This window comes from Spinacia oleracea, chromosome 6, assembly GCF_020520425.1.
Source record: "Spinacia oleracea cultivar Varoflay chromosome 6, BTI_SOV_V1, whole genome shotgun sequence".
Taxonomy (NCBI): Eukaryota; Viridiplantae; Streptophyta; class Magnoliopsida; order Caryophyllales; family Amaranthaceae; genus Spinacia; species Spinacia oleracea.
The window spans coordinates 11,716,566-11,739,363 of record NC_079492.1 but is presented as its reverse complement, the minus strand read 5'-3'; the positions used below and the strand labels follow the sequence as shown (position 1 = coordinate 11,739,363).

At 36.5% G+C, this 22,798-nt stretch overlaps 4 protein-coding genes across 5 annotated transcripts; all 4 read right to left on the bottom strand.

Annotated features, from left to right (window-relative positions):
* Positions 1-1,135: 1,135 nt before the first annotated feature.
* Positions 1,136-5,077, bottom strand: LOC110775380 (uncharacterized). Its single transcript, XM_056831915.1, has 6 exons — positions 5,057-5,077; positions 4,775-4,987; positions 4,603-4,695; positions 4,391-4,494; positions 3,949-4,308; positions 1,136-1,419 (listed from the first exon to the last, which is right to left on the bottom strand). The coding sequence occupies exons 1-5, from the start codon at positions 5,075-5,077 to the stop codon at positions 3,954-3,956; spliced, it is 786 nt and encodes a 261-aa protein (XP_056687893.1). The 3' UTR covers positions 1,136-1,419; positions 3,949-3,953.
* LOC110775382 (uncharacterized) lies at positions 5,074-13,321 on the bottom strand. The gene is made up of 4 exons (XM_021979993.2): positions 12,955-13,321; positions 7,483-7,524; positions 7,305-7,388; positions 5,074-5,309 (listed from the first exon to the last, which is right to left on the bottom strand). The coding sequence occupies exons 2-4, from the start codon at positions 7,511-7,513 to the stop codon at positions 5,074-5,076; spliced, it is 351 nt and encodes a 116-aa protein (XP_021835685.2). The 5' UTR covers positions 7,514-7,524; positions 12,955-13,321.
* Positions 7,861-12,955, bottom strand: LOC110775385 (uncharacterized). Of its 2 annotated transcripts, XR_008922938.1 has the most exons (3): positions 8,805-12,955; positions 8,673-8,730; positions 7,861-8,593 (listed from the first exon to the last, which is right to left on the bottom strand). XR_008922938.1 is itself a non-coding variant. In XM_056830935.1 (2 exons), exons 1-2 carry the CDS (start codon positions 11,500-11,502, stop codon positions 9,308-9,310), a joined length of 2,097 nt encoding a protein of 698 aa, XP_056686913.1. In that variant the 5' UTR covers positions 11,503-12,955; the 3' UTR covers positions 9,185-9,307. The 2 variants fall into 2 exon arrangements, 1 of the variants encoding a protein (XP_056686913.1); XM_056830935.1 differs by lacking the exons at positions 7,861-8,593; positions 8,673-8,730 and having other exon boundaries at positions 9,185-9,345; positions 9,444-12,955.
* Positions 13,322-13,739: 418 nt separating the features above from the next.
* LOC110775386 (putative cysteine-rich repeat secretory protein 7) lies at positions 13,740-14,576 on the bottom strand. The gene has a single exon (XM_021979996.1). The coding sequence runs from the start codon at positions 14,574-14,576 to the stop codon at positions 13,740-13,742; it is 837 nt and encodes a 278-aa protein (XP_021835688.1).
* Between the last annotated feature and the right edge of the window lie 8,222 nt (positions 14,577-22,798).

The window sequence follows — 22,798 nt, the reverse complement described above, 5'->3', positions numbered from 1 at the left end:
GTATAAGATCTTTACGGAAATGCTTAGGGGAAACTAATTGCTTAAAATTTTCTTAGTGGACTAATAAGTTGATGATGTGTAGCCTTGATCATCATCATTCTGCAACAATTTGGCATGAAATGGTCGAATTATCCTTGATAAAGAAAGTTATGATCTGATGAGATCTAGTAGATTGCAAGAAGCTATCGACACTGCGTTTTACAGCTTAACATTTAAAGAATTCGAAAATGGTCGAATTATCCTTGATAATTGTTCCAAGTATGGAACCGGAGAGATGCTCTGCTTGGAGATGGTGTCCTGTCTAATAGAACGAACGTAAGCTAACCTCGGGGGTTTAACCGAGGAAACCCCCTCCGATGCCTAAGTCAGCAAACAAATTAATACTCTAGAGAGAGAAAGTAGAGAGGGTTAAGAGTTGTACTTGTATTGAACGTGTCCGCAAATGAATGGGGACGGTAGTATTTATAGGCGTACTATTCAATACTTTGGCCTATTCAGATGCTTCCGCGTATACATTGGTGATGTACTTGCTATTTGTCCTTTTGCTTAACGACGTACCTCTGTTGTTGTCTAGCAGGCGGTTGTCTCGCAGACCTATGGGTCTGCGCGGTTCCTTGGGAGCTTGTGTTGCTTTCACTGATTACCTTTGCGATTGCTCTGCTAGAAGGCTTGTCAAGCGGTAGACCGCTCTGCTAGGAGATGAATGGTTTGGTAGGTTATCTTTATTCCTGTACAATAATCACTACAACATATAAGACCAAAGAGGGCGAAATAAGTCGCCCTCTTTGATCAAAATATCGCCCTGATAAGCTACAAAGGCGACCCTATAATCGCCCTCAACATCGCCCTGTTACAACCGTTGTATTAGCTTTCCAGGGCAAATAATAATAAGCGCCCTCTTTGGTTAAGATCTAATAGGGCAGTTTATGTCGCCCTGGTTGTTACATTCAAGAAAGGCATCTGGCTTCGCCCTCTTTGCTTGGAATCAAGGACGGCATAACACATTTGCTCGCCCTTTTAAATCATGTCAACAAGGGCAAGTGTTTCGCCCTCTTTGTTCAAAATCAAATACAACAACCTGATATCACCCTCTTTGATAATAATTTTATTTTTAAAAAAAACAATTTGATGGCTAGGCAGGAACCTGACATAGAAATAATTCATTCCATAAACTATTTCAAATATTGCACATTGCTTTCGAAAGTTTCTTTTACAGCCTCCAAAAAGACGAATTTCCTGACTGCAGCAAGCAATGACTTTACATCCTAATTACAAAATAGTTCTTACTTCATAAAGCTCCTAAGCATAACTGAGTATGTGAAGTTAACAGGAAAACCAACTTCTCATGCAACAAAAGATGGACTCCGAAAGAAGATGTACCGATCAGCAAACTCGTCAAGGCCAAAAAAACCATATTTCCTGTAAGCAAAATATAGAGAAATTAGAACTTCTCAACATGCAGTAGAGTTGAATATAGAACCATATTTCCTGTTGAATATAGAAACATGCAGTAGAGTTGAAACCACGAAAGTTTCAGGCAGTAGAGTTGAATATAGAACCATATTTCCTGTAAGCAGACAATTGATATCATGAATTCTCCTTTTATGACAGGCAAATACCATTCAATCACTGCTCCAATTGATATCATGAAACTAGCCAATTAGGCAATTAATCTATCTCTTAACTAGAGTCAGAAACCTGCATAACTTGATACCAGCAGCAACATGCTTCAGTATATATACAAATAACATTTTCTTAACACAAGGAAAATCCGAATAATATTTTAAGTGTACAATTATGTTATACAAAAAATTTGCAAGAGTTCTGAAAATCAGAAGCATATTGAAACCAAGATCATGATACGGTAATTAGTCCATACTGTAATATGAACATCAGCCAAATCTATGCTGACAGAAATTATCACATTCATTTTTGGTCTGTTTATAGATTCTTTGGCTATATAAACATTCAATATGATTAACCACCGTTTGAGAATCCTGTGCTAGGCATGATGAACAATATATAGCAACCATCTCGATCATAGCAATGGAGGATAAGGATGCCAATACTACATGCATGAGCTAGCCAGAAGATGAAAGGGGTTTCATGCCTATCCAAGCTAGGGAACTATAATTATGATACTTCAGATACTAATAACAGAAAAAAGTCAAAAAAAGTCCATGATGGCCTAGATATGGTTTTCGGTTTTAGACATATCACACAAACTAAATCCAGGGAGTGGACTAGTGGAGGCACGCACACTTATGCGCCTCATAGTGATCAAGAGTAAAACCTGATGTAAATAACTCAAGTCCTCTAAATATTCAGGGGAAATCATAATCTTATGCTACAAGTCACCAAAAATAATGGTAAAAACTTATCTATTCGTCTAAACTGATCAATTCAGTGGAGTATCTTGGTAGGTGTTTGATTGATCATTAACCACTTGCAAGAACTGTAAACCATACCCGATTTTTTTGCCCATTAAAATTCCATGAATCAACCACCAACACAGATCAGTTCTACAATGACACTCAAAGAAAATGAGAACCTCATGTAAAGCCAAGTAATAGACAGGAATAACGACATTATAGGCAACACAAAATAGCTTTCTATTATAAGTATTATTTACTAATTAAGTTGCCTGTACATTAAAAACTACCAACAAGCATGATCATCCAATGTGACAATCATAGGACATAGACTCAGGATATGGATATCCACGAGTGGCAACTTATCTGATAAATTGATAACTGATAAATCAACAATATAGCATTCATCAGTGTAAATCCAAAGGTCACCTGGCTTAATTCCTTTTAGACAATCTCGACAAAAGGGGCATGATTGAGACCTAGCAGAAGCATACCTGTATTTATTAATTATTAAACATACAAACAATTCCAGCATCAGATTCCCACATTTTGCAATGGTGATCCAAATTCTTAGAAAAAGGAGCAAGCACTCCCCAAACAGTCCAAAGATCCAACATGACATCCACTAGGCCAGATACTATTGTAACTTGCCTAGACATCCTCTGAAACTAGTGTGGAATGATCGGCCTAGCTAGCAATTATTATTTTTTTGGATTGCGGTAAACTCTGACGATTTTTACGGACTGCACTAAATTAATATGAACACATTCACCAGTTGATATACTTCCAGCCACAGAAATAGAATGACAGGCAACTTTATTCTCATTCTAAACTTCAAAGCAAAATTAAAGTAATGCAGGACAAGAGGCCTGCAACAGATAATTGCATTGACAGGAAACACAACAGCAATGCAGGGTTTGCAATTGAAGTAAACATTGATATTTTATTCAACATATATACTAAATGCTTAAAATTTTCAAATTTTATCCAGCCAGAACTTTATGCCTACCATACCAGAAATCCCTAAGCCTACATTGCCTGAAATGCCAAAGCTCGAGGGACCAAAAAAGACTGAATTACCTAAACTCATAACACCAGAACTCCCTAAGCCTACAGTACCTGAACTATCAAAGCCCGTACTGCCTCAAGTGCCAAAACTCGAGAAAAAAATAACCAAACCAAGCCGAGCCTATTAGTTCATTAACTTCCATTAACTTCCATCCATAATTATAAACATAATTATGCTTCATTGCACCGGAGCAATGATTAAATATAACAGCAATTTAAAAAAAGTAAGAGAAAACCTAGGCTATACATTTATCAATACACTATCTGTTTCATTATAAAGACAACAAGTCACTGTAACTGCAACAAACTGCCACAAAGCACCAACAAACACCACACATCTAACTGTAACTGCAAAACTAGCTACCCTCCCTGACTTCCTGCAATCAGCCGCCCCAACACAACACCCACGTCCTAATTTCGGCAACATCTCCCCATAAAATGATTGCATTTACCCCCCTTTCCCATGAGTTTATATTCAAAATAATTTCACTTTAATATTAAAACTTACCTTATTTATGTCAAGCCAATCTTGTCCATGATTAACTGAAGCTTTTGTTCTAATTCTTGCTGTTTCTTCTTAGCCTCCAGTTTATGAGACTCAAATTCTGCTCTGATCATGCTATTTTCATTCTGCAGATGCTCCACATTAGCTTCTAGCTCTGCTCTTCCTTTCTTCCCATCCTTGGATAACACAGGGTGACCTTTACCTAACCCATGTGCATAACCCGGACGATATCCAAGCACTTCTTTGTAGGCAATATCCAAAATAAGTTTGTCAGCTCCTTTCTCTCTGACTTCTTTTTCATGTAACTCTTTAAATGCCTTGTACTTGATTTCGGCCTCATCGTCAAACTTCCCATTTTTATGCCTATGGTGATAAAACTAAGAAGATAAAAATTTGCAATAAGAGAAAAAATTATGCACTGAATATAAATAATCCAATTACGTACCTCTTTGACTTTTCCCATAGCTTCAAATATATAGGATCACCATTAGTTTCATTGACCTCATGCTCATCTTCATTGACCTCCTGCTCATTTTCTGCCTCAAGTTCCTAGGAAAAGTAAAATGATAGTATTCAAACTAGAAACTTAAAGTACACAAATGAGTAAACAAACCAGAGAGGAATTCGAATTTGAAATTAAGACTTACAGAAGCTCACCAATTCATAAATTATCCTAGCGGTTGATTTGGCACCACATGCGGACTTAATCTTCTTTGAAAGAGCATTCGCCCGATTCTTTTCACTCTTTTCCTTAAATTTACAACATTAACAAATTAGATTAATAAAGTTATTATAACGCTAATAGTATAAGCATATTCACTATACTTACCCTCTGTTTAGGATTGCCCCAATAATTATATATAAGCCACCTCCATTGGGTAAGGTCTATAGTTGCTGGACAAGCACGTTCTGCTTCTTTCAAACTTTTGCACTTTGTAAAATGGTCAGCCTTCAACCTTTCTCTCCAATGCCTATAAAGGTTAGAGCACTGAATGTGTATCGCTTTTGGAATGTGTGCACCTTCACCGAAGTCAAACTTTGCCTACAAAAAAGTCAGTAGAAAAAAATCAGCTGCTAACAAGACAATAACTTGAACTTACTAAGAATCAACAAAAATTTTGGGGGTTTTCATTCATGAATCCTACTATACAACCGATCTATTGCGTCTTCAGGCATATCATTCCAGCTTTGAACATTAAGAGGGCATATTTCCTTCACCCAATCAGCACATTCACCCACAAATTGGTTTGCATTCTTACCCACAGCAGCTCCCAATGAGGACGGAATATGAACCTTAACCTTTCCTGGTTCGGTACTTCTAAGTTTTTTATATTTAAGTGCTCTACTTGGACCTCGAAAAGGACCTAAACAAAAAAGAACACAAATAAAATAAGTCAAGGGCAGCCATATCAGAACCTGTCTACTCCTATGCGATAACATAAAGCAACTTTCTTGCAGACTCAAGCTTAGTTACTGCGGCATCAACCAGCACAATACATATAGTCTATTAGTCTATCCACTGCAACTACGAATGAAAGTCCTAGTCTATTAGGCTATAACTTCACCATTTAGTTCTTGATTTGTACTGCGTACATGCAATGGCAAGGCAGAAGCATACGAGAGGTGAAACTGTTATCACTTTTCAAAGAAAAAACAGAAAATGGCAATAAATTGGGCTATTTTCATCAATTGTCAAGTTTCAGCCACGCATTAGTAATACAGTCTAACAAGAATACAATGCACGGTTCTTGTAAAAGTATGGCAAAGACTAAATTGAAGTATGTTACATATACTAATGTCATGCTTAGGTTGATGTTATTTTTTTGTTAGGAAGCTTCATGTAACATTAGAACTCTTGTATAAACAGAATAGGAAGTTAGAAGTCTCTTAGCAGATCGCATTCATAAACAGATCTGTCAGATTAGTTCAATGTGTGCTTAGTTCATTGTTTGTTAATTTCAGCATGGTATCATAGGTCAGACTAGCATATACTTTGTTCCGATTTCTCCTTATCACTCTTAATGTAACTAGATTTCTATTTGATCATTTGAGTTGGTTGATCAGGTTTTATATGCTTCTTCATTTCATCCACTTTTTCTAAGATTGCAAATTGGTTCAACCTTTTTTTTAACTCACAATTTTCTGAATCCTGAAAAATGTTCTCTTACACTGTGAATTCGAAACTCTCTCGTGCCTTCTCAAGATCCTATTAGTGTACATCATAGTCACTCAGCTTCAACCCCTCGTCGTATTTTTTGAACATAAAACTTTTAGCAGAGAAGGGAAGACTACTAGCTAACACAACCCAACTCATTTTAGAATCCCAATTAATTATGGTGTCAGTAAATCATCAGCTCTAAATAAAGTCGGCACTAACACACAGAAGATTTTTATTGCTTAAGGCTTAAGGTACATGCTTTTCTAAACTAATTAACTAAACTTATGTTGGGAACAAAAAAATATGCTAGCTCTTACCCCTGCTTCTGGTACAGTTGCAAATTGTAGTAGTAGTTCTACTTTCTGTTACTCAAAAAGCAGTAGCTACACTCTCAATGGATCATCATACATTATCACATCTATTTCCCCGAAGATGCAACAGCTAATGATTAGTTCACAAGAGTTCTACAGGAACAGTTGTACAAGAGCTGATTTACGATCTGGTGGAATCTGGCTGAATCAGACCTTACCATTTAGCATTACCTACAGTAATACTATCTTGAAATTCAATGGGGGAATATTGATGGAAAGAAGGAAGAAGAATGTAAGGAAGAAAAGTGGAAAGGTGATTTCCCTTCATTTCAAATGAAAAAGAATTTTCAATTTATTTTTCATCCACTGCCAAACCAAATAACGTAGAATGATTGGAAAAGAGAAAATCGTTTTACACCAAACCAAACAGAGCCTAACTGGTAGGGGAGAAAGTAATTAAAACAAGGGCCACTACCTTAACTTAAAAGTGTAAACCTAGATAGAAAACTTGATACCACGGATTATAATTTTGTCTGTGTTTTTCTTAAATTTCTGGATCCACCACCTGTTTTTAACAGTATTTTGGTGTTTGCAGTAAATCTGAGTATGTTATATTCAAGCTTAAAGAGATGGGGAAAATAATAGACAATGACGTTGAAGAGATCTGCAAGCAATTCGATGCTCTGGAGTACACCCACAGTCGAAGAATTGCAATCACAGATCTCGCAAGATGTGATAAGATACCATGCTCTGAAGCTCAACATGATGATGATGATGAGGCAAGTCACGGCACAACATGAAAAGGCTTACTCATAATATTAAGTTTAGGATCGTCCAAATATAGAAAACAGAAGTGCATGCATCCAGATAGATTTTATAAAGTTATATACCTTGTCTTTTTTTCTTATGTTGTTGAGTGGTAGAGTCTAGTTGCGATAATGATGATTGAGTGTCTAGATTGATTGTTCTTTCTCCTGCAAAATCAGAAATCGATATCAAAAGCTCCACAGAACGTGGTTAGTTTACAGATTCTAATAACAATGCTAGAAACCAATCATATATACTCACCTTCGGGCAAATTTCTTGAGCTAGAAGCCATCAAATCAACTCCTGAAAACAACGGAACAAGACCTATAAATTAGAAATTTATGTAATATTAAGGTCAAAACCAGATGCAAACAACTAAACCAGAAAGTAAAGGAGGGGCAGATATTAAGGTCAAAACCAGATGCAAACAGATTGAAATTAGGAACAAGACTTATAAATTAGGAATTTATGTAATGGACAAACAATAAGAAATATTAAGTTCCATTAAAGATTAACAAATTCAAATTAGGTCCTGAATACATATAACTAGTAGCATAAATGAGAAACAAAAAAGCTGCTTAGCAGCAAGCCGATGAGTTATTCACTGTCCAAGTCATACAAGCCCCCAGGGATTTCTTCTTCTTCTTCTTCTTCATCGTCTAGCTCACTTTGCTCATCTTGCTCACTATCTTCTTCTTCTTCCTCTTCATTCACAACCTCATTTTCCAACTCAAAATCACTTGCATTCACCAACTCTGGAGGAACATCATTTCTTGGTAAGAGAACATCACCATCATCTTCATCACCTTCCACTGAATTTGGTACTTCAAAGTCCAATCCAACGTCATCATGATCATCATCAGTGCCATCTACCTCAACAATAGGGAAATTGTAGAAATTACGAGGGACAGTCTTAATAACAATTCTCCAATCTGGCTCATTATGTGCCCTAACATAATAAACTTGCCCTACTTGAGATGCCATAGCAAATGGCTCATTGGTCCCTAAGAACTTTTTGAAATTGAGACTTACGCCGCCAAACTTATCTCTTTTTATCCCTCGCCGATAAACATCAAACCAAACACATCGAAATAACACCACAATAGGTTCTGTATCCCCACTATTTGGTGCATCATATTCAAGTTCTATGACTTCTTTCAAAACCCCGAAGAAGTCCTTTTCTCCACTCTCTGCATCTCCTTTAACAATTACTCCACTATTTTGCGTCTTTCGCCTTCTTTGACGCTTCTTAGTGTGAAAGCGATACCCATTTACATAGTATCCTTGATAGCTTTTCACACTCTTACTCGGGTGACAATGATAGTAACTCAGTTGTTACTCTTGGATCCCCCTCCGTGTAAAGCTTCCAAATCTATGAAAATGAATTTCTTAAGTAGCTTAAATCATAATATATAAAGTGGAAATTAATGAACTACACTCGGTTCACTTACCTGAGATCGAAACCAATCAACTAGACTTGGTTTTGGCCCATGTATAGTGGTGTACTCTCTGTACAACATACAAGTGTTAGTGCACTTCTTGACACTTGTAATAAAATAGTTATAGAAAAGATGATAGCTTACCCTATAAATGGTTGTACTTCTTGACAATTCATCAGAACATACAATTGAGCTTGCTTCCAATCCAAAAAGCTCAATTGCTTAAATGTTCTTTTGCCTAGTGGATTCCCCTTCTTTTGGAAAACTGATAACTTAAACAACAGAGATTCTTGTCTATCCATGTCATTTCTACTCATGCGATTGAACTTGGTCTCAATCCCATTTAGATATCTAGATATAAAGGAAAGACATTCTTCCATTATGCGTGCATTAGCTATCGAGCCTTCTGGTTGTGCTTTGTTACTCACAGTAGGTTTCATTGTGTGCATTTCCCTACAAGCGGTAACCATTACACAACATGTTGCAATAAAAAAATAACTTCACATATTAATATAAAAGGAATAACTTGTTACCTTTCAAACCGATATTGCCAACGATACTGCACGGGGCCAGCTATCTTGGCCTCATTGGCCAAGTGGATTGGAAGGTGGACCATAATATCAAAGAAAGCCGGAACAAATACCTTTTCAAGCTTGCAAAGAGTAATTGCAATACTCTTTTCCATCTTCTCCAACACATCAATTTTTAGAGTTTTAGAACACAATTGCTTAAAAAATAAGCTAAGCTCAACCAAAGGTTCTAGCACCTCCTTAGGTAAGATACCTTGAAATGCCGGTTTAAGCAAATCTTGCAAGAACACATGACAATCATGACTTTTCATGTTTGAGATTTTTCCATCTTCCATACTTGCACATCGAGCTATGTTAGAAGAGTAACCATCTGGCACTTTAACCTTGGACAAGAACTCCAATACTTTACGCCTCTCTATAGATGTCAACTGATATGGTGCTCTAGGGATGGCATATTTATCACCTATCTTAATAGGAATTAAATTATGATGCACATTCATCTCCTTCAAATCCTTTCGAGCTTTCAAGGTGTCTTTTGTCTTATTAGGAATATCAAGTATTGTTCCTAATATACTGTCACACATGTTCTTTTCAATATGCATGACATCTAAGTTGTGTCTTATCAAAAGCTTACTCCAATAAGGAAGTCTAAAGAAGATGCTCAACTTCTTCCATTGGTCAAACAAGTATCGATCGGTTCTCTTTCGCTTCTTCCCAAAAATCACATTGGGGACACCATCAAATGCCTCTAATATCTCATCCCCTGACAAAGGAATAGGAGGTGGTCGTCTCTCCTTTTCCCCATCAAAAGATTTCTTGTCATTTCTCCACCTATGATCGGGTTCCAAGAACATACGAGTACCTTTAAAGCATTCTTTCGATCCATGCTTTAACCGCTTGTGCCAAGTATGCTTATGACATGTTGGGCAAGCAAGTTTACCACAAGTACTCCAACCAGACAGATTCCCGTAAGCAGGAAAATCACTCATTGTCCACAATAGCGCTGCCTTCATATTAAAATTTTGGCGACTATGTGAATCATAAGTTTTCACCCCAACTTCCCATAACTCTTGAAGTTCATCGATCAACGGCTCCAAGAACACATCTATATCATTTCCGGGGGACTTTGGACCAGGAATTAAGAGTGATAGCATGATGTAAGGACTTGTCATACACATCCATGGTGGGAGATTATATGGCACTAAAAAGACTGGCCATATACTGTACTTAGTGCCTAAATGTGCACCAGGATTGAAACCATCAGTTGAAAGACCTAATCTCACATTACGTGGATCTGCTGCAAAATCAGGAAATGAATCATCGAGCTTCTCCCATGCCTTTGAATCAGATGGATGCCTTAATACGTCCTTATCAACTCGCTTCCTATCCTTATGCCATCTCATGTGCTTAGCAATTTTTGAAGACATAAAAAGCCTTTGAAGCCTAGGAACTAAAGGAAAATGACGAAGAACTAGACGAGGTATTCTAGGAATCCGTTGTGAGGTCCCTTGAGATTCCGAAAATGTGACACTATCATCAAATTCACCACTACCTTCTTTCCATCTGGACTCCTCACAAGTAGGGCATGAATCGGCATTTTCATACTCCTTTCTATAAAGAATGCAATGATTTACACAAGCATGGATCTTCACATAATTCAACCCAAGATCTTTTGTGTACTTCTGGGCTTCACTGGAGCTCTTTGGAAATTTAGGATCATAATTGAAGGCCTTATGTAACGCACTAAGCAGCAAAGTAAAGGACTTATCATGCCAATGTCCACTAACCTTGAGATGTAAGAGAGTTACGATGAACTCCAACCTTGAAAAGGTTTTACAACCCGAGAATAATTCTTCTTCTGCATCTTTCATTAACCTATAAAACTTATCAGGAATTTCAGGATGGTCTTTACCCTCTTCATCTCTATCATTCAAATTCTCGGGCACTACATTTGTGGCATCATGCACCAAAGCAGCCATCTCCTCGGATACGAGAGGATCTTGATCATCAAACAAATCACCTTCCTCCTCGAACATTTCCATGTTTCCCATGTCAAGTTGTTCTTCTCCATGGAATATCCACGGATTATAGTCAGGCTCCATTCCTACTCGCAAAAGATGAGCCCGCATTGTCTCTCGATTATGGTCGATGTAATTTCGACACTTCAAACAAGGACACCTTTTCTTAGCCCCGGTATTAGGGATTGTGTCTTTTAAAGAAAAATCGAGAAAATTTTGAACACCATTTCGATAAGTTGGTTGTAGCCGATTGCTCAACCCTTGTATATGCATCCAACTCCTATCATTATCCATGCTATCTAATCACAAGAACATATACTATACTAGTCATTCAAAGAATATGAAACTACTGCAAACTTGATCATAAAATAACATGAACATCAAAGAATATGAAACACAGGTGAATAGAACACGCTACAAAAAAGGAGTAGAAAATACGGGCGTATTTGAGGTCAACAAATAATGACAATGATGGTAGTAGTATTCCGTATATTCAATTTGAATGGATGAGAATATAAGGTCCATCTCTTTCAGAAAGAGCTTGATTGACATCATGGTCCAAGATTACGACATACAGTAGATAAATTGACAGTGATTTAATAAGGTACGGACCACTATGTCCACGGCTTATCTCCATCATCTGCTTCTACTAATAATAGTACAAGTAGATCTCATTAGCTTAGATATGCCGATATTCGAATCTCCCCAACTTAATCCCAGATTACAGAATACAGAACATCCCAACCATAAGCACCTATGATTGACTCGAACCAACTGAACCACCCATTTACTAACTCTACCTTTAGCAACTACGGACTACTCTCTATAAAACAAAAACATCTTATACTCTCTACTGCACTAGGAGTATATAACAGGACAACTTTGCTAGACCAGAGTATCAACATTGAATAAAGTAAATTTGTGAAAGTGGGCAGAAAGTACATTTTTCAGGAACACTATTGCTATTTTGTTCATTGAGTAAATGTGTATGAACAAGGTACACAAAATAAACCAAGGGATCACCTAAAGAATCAGAATGTACAACTGTTCTCAACTGCAGACTACTACAGAGCGGAGTACAGAATTGTTAAAATACATGTAAATTGTATGGTCGGTTTTACCAGCCATACACATCCCCCATGAAAGTCTATGACTCAAACTAATAGACCGTAGACTTGTATACAAGTATGTAAATTAACCCAAGTAAAGGGAAGAGTAAAACTGCAGTGGATCATGTTATGTCTCACTCTAAAAGGGAGTGGTATTGTTTGTAGTCATTGCAACACTGAGATTAGTCCGACAAATAGGTTTTTAACGAGAGTTTTGATGCGCCTTCAGCCTCAATATTGGGATCAAATAAACAATTCAGAAATGGGGTTCCAATAGATCTCCACAATATTGCAACTGCAGTAAAAATATAAAGTGAAGCTTCCGAAAATGGAGTTCCAATACATCTCCACAATATTCCAAACACTATTAACATATTATCAATAAAGAGTCAACTTATCCTCAATATAACAAATGAAGCATATGTTCTACTTCTATAAGCATTATCTTCCCAATAATACTCCATATTATAATTTCATCAATTACAACCAAATCAATAAAACGCAATCTTCGTGATATCAATTACAACATTAACCATATTATAATTTCATCAATTACAACATTAACCATACAGGATACAACAATGCAAGTAGAAGTGTAGAACACTTGCCACATTCATGGAAAATTCAAAGATGATACCAGTAAGCAGAAATCGGCCTTCTCTCGAACAAATATCTGCGGAAATTGATCTTCTCTCAAACAAATCTCAGCATAAATCGGGCTTTTTTCGAACAAATTCCCGAGGTTACGAACTGAGCATAGACGAAGTTGAGAAATTCAATCAATTAGGATAATCTAGGAAGGAATTCGGGAGAGAATCAGGGAGAGAGAGGGCAACGAAAAAACTGAGTCGATTGATTTTTTTCTATGGAAAACGAATTTGGGATTTTAGGGTTTATGTTTGGAGTTTCTTGAAGAACTCTGGCAGAAGAGTAGGAGTCATAACGAATTTGGGATTTTCGAGAACTCTGACTTATGTTTTATTATTTTGATAACGAATTTGGGATTTTCGAGAACTCTGACTTATGTTTTATTATTTTGATAACGAATTTGGCGTATTTTTAACAAAAAGGGCGACCCCACCCTGTTCGCCCCTATTGTTTTCGTATTTTTAACAAAAAGGGCGACCCTACCCATTTCGCCCCTATTGTTCATGTGTACGACAACGATATAATGTCGCCCTAGTTGGTTAATTATTTAAAGGCGACAATTTGATCGCCCTCTTTGTTTGAAAAGTGTCGCCCTCCTTGCTCTATATTTTTGTAGTGAATGAATGATGATGGACAATGGGTAGAAACTAGAAGGTACTCAGAAACTCAGAATACATGGAATTAAAGAAAGAATAACAACATAAATACGAATGTACGATCAAGAGTTTACATTAGTACGAGGCACACAGATGATACGAATACATAGTCAAGAGTTTACACGAGTACGAGGCACACAGAAGATACGAAGACAACAATAATACTCAAAAAATTAGGAAGAAAACTGTTATTTGCACCACCAAAGAAACTCTCATTACTGTACTTCAACAAACAATTAACACCAATAACTTTTCCGCTCGTAGTACGACCTATACGCATCTCATCGTGAATACTACTTAAGCAATTACTGCAATTAATAGGTGGCATATCAGGCCTACATTGAACAAGTAAGTAAATTTTCTCACGAGATCCTTCCACCATAACTACCCTGGTCGCGAAATTAGCCTTAGTCAAGTTCTGATAACGAGCATCTCTCAAGAGTTCCTGCATCGAATTTGACAACGTCGTGTTGTACTGCGACGAGGATGATGTCAAGTAGTCCCCATATCCGCCACCACTGAACCCGATTTCTTCCCCAAACCCCAAGAATTCCGACCTGTTTGCGTAAGGTATCAAGCACTTTACATTTGATTCGCTAACGAAGCAATCGTTACCAATGTTTCGATCTAGATTAGTGATGGATTTATGAGCAGTTTCTACACAACTCTGACAATCTTTACCGTTAAGATCACCTCGACAGAGATAATAGCCATAAGCTCGAGCGGAAACCTCGCCCACGGAGGTTGTGAAGTAACTATGTGTTGGTGGATCGGAGGACGACGAATCGGATAGGAGTAGTGATGAGAGTTGATGTACATTGTTTCTATAGTTTAGGGGTGCAGGTCTTTCGTCAAGGTTCGTACAACCTTGACCGTTTATCTCATTAGCACTAAGTGCGAAATTGCTAATTTGGCTTAAAATGGTTAAAAAGAGGAAAGGAATTCCTAATGCCATGTTTAATTTGGTTTGGTTATCGAATATAATGTTTTATAGGTTGAAATATTTTTTTGAATAACTTTGATAATTAATGAAATGCGGAGAGGTGGACCATTCAATTAATGGTACTGTGGAATTTAAGATAATCTAAGTAATATTACTAATTAAGATATTACAAGTGGACCATTATTTATAAACCATAATTGTTTTATACTAATTTGTATGACCTAAGCAATATAGCAAGTTGGCAATTTTTAAAAAATAAACCGGCCTCTTTGTCAACGAATGTGGATAAGTGTCCTATGAAACCGAAGTACGCATAAAACCGCCGATATCAGCATTAAAAAAAGATTATAAAACATAACCATACTGATATGCATAAAATGTGACTATTTGAGATAAAAAAAAATTAGTACGTATAACTATGTGATTGGAGAATATAATGTATAAGTAACAAGAAATATACATACAAGTCAAAAAAATGAGGAAAAAAAAAGAAATATGAGATACCTAAGTTTTCTAGAGAGAGAGTGAAAACCCCAATTGGGTATAGCCCCCTTCCCAAGTTCAGTTCAACTTCTGATCTTGATTTTGCCTTGCAAAATCGTTCGTCTTCCTCCTTGTCCCATTTCCAGAATGAGATTCCCCTCAAAATCTTTAGACCAAGCCTTAATAGGGGTAATTATGGCTTCTTGGGTAATGGATTGTCACCTCGTTGGTATCGAGGTCAGATCTCATCTTTCCGATCTTCATCTTGGCATCATCAGCAAGGCACCGCTGATTTAAGGGTGGAGATCTTTGCTGAGTCACCAGATCTTGGGTTCTGCAACAGTAATGATGGTTTAAGGGGGGTAATTAAAGTTTTCACTCCACTAATACAAACCCACCGCCCTATTTGGACCTATAGCAGCGATTATCCAAATGCAGAGATGGAAAGATTTCGCCTATTTTCGAAAATCTACTCAGGGAAGTTTTTCTCTAAGCTTTTCCTTGCCTTTTCGATTCTTTTCTGTCATTTATTACTGGTTTTTGCTTTGTTTCAATGCTTACAGGTTGTTTGTTTGTGTTTCGTTTTAATTTGGGTGATGATTACTTTTTGGATACAATTTAATTATGTTTTTCTAGATCCTTCCTTGTATATGAATTGTGTCAATTGCCTTGCCTGGGTGACTTTTGAGCTCCTTAATACTCCTAGACACATCTATAAATACTGGGTTATTTTTGTATGTGGGTACTTCTTTTCTTACACTTGTTTTCCTAATTCTCTCACAGCCCTCTTTCCTTGCTTGTGTTTCAAGTATAAGTCCTGTTTCCTAGTGCTTCTTCTCCTTAATCTGCTAAGTCTTTGTGTTTTAATGTCAACCAATCCTACAGAGTCTATCTATGCCTCACTTCTCAAGAAGAACCCTCCTGCAATTTCCAATGAACCTAAATATACCAGCTTACCTAGTGATACAGGTCCTACCAGCTTCTTCAGTCACACCTCCCATAGCTCCTTTCTCCTGGGAGGTAGCAGTTCTGATATTGATCCCAATACCTCACCTAAGGATAGTTCACACAATCCTCTACCACAGGTTCCTGGTTCGAATATTGCCACCATCACCTTAGATGCCCCAAAACTCGAGCATGATCAAATTAAGCTTATGGAAGCCACTTGTCTTTTTGGTAAAGTGTGGGGTGAATTTGTCCCCCAGGCAGCTGTTATAGCTAGAATGAAGAGAGACTGGAGTTTCCTGAGGGGGGAGGTGTCCTTTAGATTCATTGGGAATGGGTGGTTTTTAATCAAATTTTCTAATCCCCTGGATAAGGAGGAGGTGTGGGATAATAGGCCTTGGTTTGTGCAAGGGCTGAATTTTGTGTTGATTCCCTGGAGAGCCTCATTTAAAGCTCAGTTCAACTCCATTACTCATGTTGATCAATGGGTTAAAATACCTTTTCTCCCCACTGAGTATTGGACCTGGCACTACCTAACCCAAATTGCTAGTTTTGTGGGTCAGCCAATTAAGCTTGATAAGTTCACTTCAGAAAATGCTGAGAAGGGTCAGTTTGCCAGAGTTTGTCTTAACCTTGACATCACCAAGCCTGTCCCTAGATCTATTACTTTGAACTTTGGCTATGACATTCAGGAGTACTTTCTTTCCTATGAAGGTGTTTGGGAAGTCTGTCCTCTATGTGGTGACCCAAAGCACTTCTTGAATACCTGTCCCAAGAGACCCCCTCCTTGTCTTGAGTCAGTGGTGGCTCAGCTGGATGAGGCAAAGCTGTCTATGGGGGTGTCTGGGGATCGTGGGGGGGCAAGCTTCCCCTTCTGATTGGCTGGCTGTTGTGCCAAGAAGGAGAGCTAAGCCCAGAGGTAACTTAAAAAGAAACCAAGCTAAACCTTACCATCACACCTCTCCACCTCTTACTAGACCTGTTGCTACTCCTCAGCTAAGGCCTGACACTGGGTTGCCTGTCATCCCTTTAGCCAATAGCTTTCAGGGTCTTCAAGACTTCCAAGTATCTACTGGTGATACAATTTCTCTTAATCCTCCTGCAGTCCAACCTTATGAGGACTTTTTGCCTGACTTTGACCCTTTACACTACAAGAAACAGGCCTTTTAGAGATAGATTTTTGCGACCGTAGGAAAATCAGTAGCTAAATTACTACTCCTCAAGTGTCAGTCACCAATTAATTACTGATATTTTTTCCGTCAATATTTACCAACCAATTCATCTTTAGTTACAAAAACCGGTTACAAATTAACAACTAGTTGAAGGTTAGTCACTAATTATCTACTGAAAATTATTTGGTCTCTATTTTACCGCCAACAAATCTTCAGTCACAAAATTTCGGTCGCCAAATAGTTACAAAACAATTGTTGATCACTATTTTATTACAGAAATATTTCAATCCCTATTTAACTACAGACGCCATTTCAGTCGGAAAGAGTTGGTCAGAAAATAATTACTGATAAATTTTCCGTCACTAATTAAATACGGAAAAACTTTGATGACACATTCTAGTCGCAATTTTGTGGCCAATTAAATTTTAGTCTCATATAACTACAAAAAGAACCTTACCGCCCTAATCTATTATGAACAGAGTATCGCCTGCAAAATTATGGTTGCAAATTTGCTAATGTTTTTTTTTGAGAAACTTTGTAATTATTGGAAATAAAATTATTTGCATAAAATTATAATTCATAATAATTCCTCTATTTTTAAGATTTGGTTGGGTTAAATAGTATTCTACTAGTATGCATATTTCATCCATTTATTTTTTAACATCTAGGATAAAAATCAAATTTAAGGAAGGTATATATAAATTTTAATTTGTTTATGATTGATCTTCCTTCTTTTGTTTTATTGTACATATTAAAACTCTATTTTTTATTATTCCTTACCCACACAAGTTCTTAAACTATTCCCTCTGTATAAGAATCTATTTACCCTTTCCTTTTTCATATGCCCCGTTATGTTCTATATTTTTCTATTTTAGTAATGACCTCACCAATAACTTAATACTAAAAATCTATTTTGGTTCATACACGATACATCTACATTCAATTAAAAAAACAACCCGCTTTCTTTTACTCCCTCTTTCCACAAATTTCTTCCCATTTTTCTTTGTTGTTTAAGTTTGTTCTTCCTATTTGAAATATATTCAATTTTAATTTCCTAGTTTATGTTGACTCTTTATTTGTTGCATAAGTAAGTAAGAAGACAATACATGGTTCAATTTTCTTGGTTGTTTAGGTCGGAAATATTCCAATTTTTGTCATAAAACTAGACCATTTTGTCCCTTCTTCTTGTTTTCTCTTCAGATTTTGCCTTTTTCGTTTATTTACCGTGGTTTATTCCCAATTTTCAGGGTTGTTCCCAATTTATTATTCTTGATTCTCATATATGGATGAGAATTTAATTTTTAGTGTATGAATAATTGAGAAGGCGATCTCGATTGTATGGCATTTGGGTTTTCATTAACTCAACGATTAGAAAAATTCGTGCACAATTTGGGAAGGGATCTACTTGGAAAGATGCGAAGACATCGAAAATCACTGATCAAGTCAAAATATAAGTGGTGGAATACGAGTTGTGCTTTAAGAGGCGGAATAGTAATTGTTTTTATTGTAGTTGTTATGTGTTTTATCAAAATCTATGGTGTACATATCTATTTTATCTATGTAGATGTGTCGTATGGGTGATTATTAAAGATATTATTTATCAGGGTAAAAAACAAAGTGTATCACATACTCATAGAACTCACAAAATATAGCCTTAGTATTCAATTAAGATAAGGGATTTTCTACACCTATATTATCGGAATTTATTTGAACTTGTGGAAATATACTTGGTATTCATCTCATAACTTGGGACAATTCCCTAGACTGGACTTTTTTTTGTTACGGAGTATTAAACATGGAGTGAGCTATATATTTAAGGCCCCAAAAATGTCTTTCTATTTAAATTCATAAATAACTAATTTCTTATAATGATTAAACTTTGTTATACCTATATAATATTTATGAAAATTTCTTAATTAATTAATTAATCAATATTAATATACGGAGTACCCATTTAAATACTGTAAAATGAATCTTAAAAATATATTAGGCGGTTTAGTTAAAATTTGGGCGGTAAAGAAATTTGGGTAAACGGTTAATTAGAGTGGTTTAAAAAATTTAATATGAAAAGGAAAAAATGTATTCATTTTTAACCTAAAACTTTGGTCCCTTCATTCCTAGCAGTCGCTAGTTCTCTCACCTCTCCCATCTCTTCAAATGAGGATCAGTGGTACATCCTCTTCTCCACATCCTCAATAGTTCTCAGGTTTGCTTAATGTGTACCATATTTCCCTTCTTTATGGTTTTCAATTTAAATTTATGATTTATTTTTTTTAGTCGGGTTTCGATTGAATTTTCGACAATTTGTTGTTGATTTTCAATTTTGTTTTTTGGGTGTAGAAGTTAGTTGTTAATTCTCAAACCATTTGCATGATTCCGTATTTTGATGGAATTTTAATTGAGTTCTTCTTTCGTACTCCTTCGTTTGGGTTGATTTCGGATTTGATTCCAATCAGGGTTTGATTTTTATTGTTTGTCTTGTTAGGGATTTGAAAGACGAGGAAGAGGAACTTGAGCATTTGGAGAAACATAGAGATGTCGTAATCTTAACACTTTGCGTAATTAAATTTCTGGTACTGCTCTTGTTTGGAAACGCGTTGTTAATTGGTTAGTTTTGATGCATGTGTTCTCTCAATTACAGGAGAATGAAATTTTGGACTGGTAAGTTTTGAGACAATGGTGAGGATTCATGATTTGGGTTTTGCTGATTGTAACAGGGTTGTGCTCTTTCAAGATCACAAGGATCTTAGTATCTTACCTCCACTTAAGTAATCTCTCAAATTTGTTGCACATTGGTTATGCGAATTATTTGGTTAGTAGCTGTATGATTGATTATAAATGCTCTTTCTTTGTGGAGTATGGATGCAATTTGGCGACTTGAAATGTCTTGGAGTTGGTGAATTTGTATTAAGAGAGTACATGATTATGCAGAATAATGATACAGTACTGAAATCAACATCAACTTGGTTTGTTCTCTTTCTTTCTGTTTTTCCAATTATGATATGGACAACTTAAGTTTTTTTGTTTCAGTTTATGATAACTCTCAAAAAAGTTTTTCATTTTAGTCTAGTTTGTAAAATCAATTGTGACTTTCCCATATTAATCACACTTTTTATGTTTTTGTGTTTGCTGGTTTGCTGCAGGGTATAATAGTTAAGAAATGAAGAAGCCACATCAATATGAATGACACGATTTTATTTGTTATCTTAGTCTCTTTGATTGTAAATTATCATTTTATATATTTCATTTTAAGATTTTTTACCTACAAAATGAAGCCTTAATGTAATCTATTGTTTTTTAGTACTTCGTACTCTTCAGTGTAGTCTCTTCAAGTATATCATCATGATGTAACTGATTGCTAGTAATTGAATTTCCATTTTTATAGAGTTTTTAGCTAAAGGATATAAATTGCTTCAAAACAAATATGACACAAATCTGGTGTGAATATATCAATATTTGATTCTTTACAATACAAGTCGATTATAAGAAAAATAAATCTTGTAAAGATTTGAGTCGGGTAGATTAGTTGCTAACCTGGGTAAAATTTATGACTCCAATTTGCGACTGAGAATTTTCTAGTTGCTAATTTGCCACACATTTTGCCAAAAGCAAATTACGTAGTACTAATATGTCGGTCGCGAGATTGTGACCAATTGATCACGTTGCTAATTGGCTATTGAATTGTTGATTTCTAATTAGGAACGGGAAAAATGTTAGTTACCAATCAATGACTCGAAAGTTCAGTCACAAAATAGTGACAGTCACAATCTAGTCGTTATAATAACACTGAAATTATCGATCACTATTTAGGGACTACTAATTCTTCAGTCGCAAGTTCGTTATAGTTATAAATTTGCGACTAGGTGTTTAGTGACGGATCAGATCAGTCGCTAATCCGTCGCTAAAGGTGTTTTGCGACCGATTTTTGGTGTTTAACGACTGAAATTTCCGTCGCTAAACGACTGATTTCTTGTAGTGTTAGAGCTTGCTCCTCAAGGTGTCAAAGAGGTTCAGGTAGATGAGGAGCTGGATATGGACTTGGAAATCTATGATGGTGATGGGTTTGATGCTAATGATCCAATTTTCTCTGAATGCCCCCCCATGGAAGCTGAAAACACCAAGAGAAGGAAGAGAGATGATGGTGATCTCTCTCCTTCACCCTCTGCTGGATGATATATCTCTCCTTACTTTTGATTTTTTGGATGGTGGTTCTCATATCACTTTTTGATCAGTTGATTATGGTTTTTATGCCTTTAGGGTTTAGTAGTTATATTCCTAGGTTGTGTTCTATCTCAATGTATCACTACAGGTTTCTTTTTTGCATCTTTTGTAAACCTGTAGATATGAAGGTAGCTAGGCTTGTAACTACTATAGCTGTGGTTATTTTTTCTAACACCAATACTGTACCTAAGTGTCAAATTAATGATAGTATGATTTCTGCCTTTACTTTCCTGGATTGGTACTGTGTTGTTTGTTGTATACATTGGCCCTGCTATTTCATTTATCTTAAACTGTGGAACAGTTGTCTTGCCTTAATCATTGCTATGGGTTTCCTGTGGACCACTAACTGGTTCCAACTCAAATGGAGGAACCTAAATCATTGGAAGCTCTTTGATTGGAACCCTGTTATTGTGTTCTATAAGGACCAAAGGTTCTTGTCCTATGATGTTGTAAGAAACAACTCTGGTTTCCTACCTGAGGACTTCTTCCCTCCTCTAACCTGGCTTTCCTCCTTCCCTTTCTCTCTTTTATGGTCCTTTCTCCACCTTAAGAAGATTGTTGTAACTTATCATGATTGGATAACTAAGCTTGTCTTTGTTTTTGAACTCAGTTGGATGGAGGCTAAACACTACGACCTGCTGTGCACGCTTTCGAACCTGTGGAACATGTATAGACCCAACCCCACTATGGTGTTGTCCAGTTCCCCTTGCATTGTATCACTTTTTCTCAACAGCGTTCACTATTGTTTTCTTGTTCATTTCCTTCTGGTTTTAACCCTTATAGTTTCTACTTGTATTAATTGGAACCGGACTGTGATCAGCTTAGAACGTATTAGGCAAACAGCCTACATTAGTTCTGGCCTTTATCTTCTTGTTTTGGTGTGTATTATTTGGAACCGGACTTTGATCCGCATGGAACTTTACGGGCACAAGGCCCTGTTTTTATCTGCACCTTACTTATGAGAATACTGTCATGGAATATTCAAGGGGGTAAAAAGCTCCAAGCTATTGGAGATATATCCCACTATATTAATTCGTTCAAGCCTGATATCTTATTTGTCCTTGAGACTATGACTTCTAATGTCACAAGTAGAAATATAATCAAAGGTTTCCGTTTTCAAAAACATTTAATTATTGATCCGATTAATCATAGTGGAGGACTATGGGTTTGTTGGAACAACGACTCGATCCTGGTCCAAAACTACACTATAGCAGATAGATGTGCTCACCTTAACGTTCTTTATAAACCAACCAATGAGCAAATTCTTGTCTCTGGGGCTTATTTCCCGGCACAAAACAACGATAAAGACCAATTCTGGGAGTTGATATCTACCTTCTATGAAAACATTCATATTCCCTGGATCCTCGTCGGCGACTTTAACGAACTTTTACATAATTCGGATAAATGTGGAGG

What these genes read in the sequence shown, in the direction of transcription:
- LOC110775380 (XM_056831915.1), bottom strand. Translation starts at nt 5,077, where the DNA reads ATGAAAACCCCCAAAATTTTT. An exon ending in GGGGCAATCCTAAACAGAGG is followed by an intron (nt 4,696 to 4,774) that starts GTAAGTATAGTG and finishes TGTAAATTTAAG; the next exon opens with GAAAAGAGTGAAAAGAATCG. An exon ending in CTAGGATAATTTATGAATTG is followed by an intron (nt 4,495 to 4,602) that starts GTGAGCTTCTGT and finishes TACTTTTCCTAG; the next exon opens with GAACTTGAGGCAGAAAATGA.
- LOC110775382 (XM_021979993.2), bottom strand. Translation starts at nt 7,513, where the DNA reads ATGGCTTCTAGCTCAAGAAATTTGCCCGAAG. An exon ending in CTCAAGAAATTTGCCCGAAG is followed by an intron (nt 7,389 to 7,482) that starts GTGAGTATATAT and finishes CTGATTTTGCAG; the next exon opens with GAGAAAGAACAATCAATCTA. An exon ending in ACATAAGAAAAAAAGACAAG is followed by an intron (nt 5,310 to 7,304) that starts GTATATAACTTT and finishes TTTTTTGTTTAG; the next exon opens with GTCCTTTTCGAGGTCCAAGT.
- LOC110775385 (XM_056830935.1), bottom strand. Translation starts at nt 11,502, where the DNA reads ATGGATAATGATAGGAGTTGGATGCATATACAAGGGTTGAGCAATCGG. An exon ending in GCTTAAACCGGCATTTCAAG is followed by an intron (nt 9,346 to 9,443) that starts GTATCTTACCTA and finishes GTGTTGGAGAAG; the next exon opens with ATGGAAAAGAGTATTGCAAT.
- LOC110775386 (XM_021979996.1), bottom strand. Translation starts at nt 14,576, where the DNA reads ATGGCATTAGGAATTCCTTTCCTCTTTTTAACCATTTTAAGCCAAATT.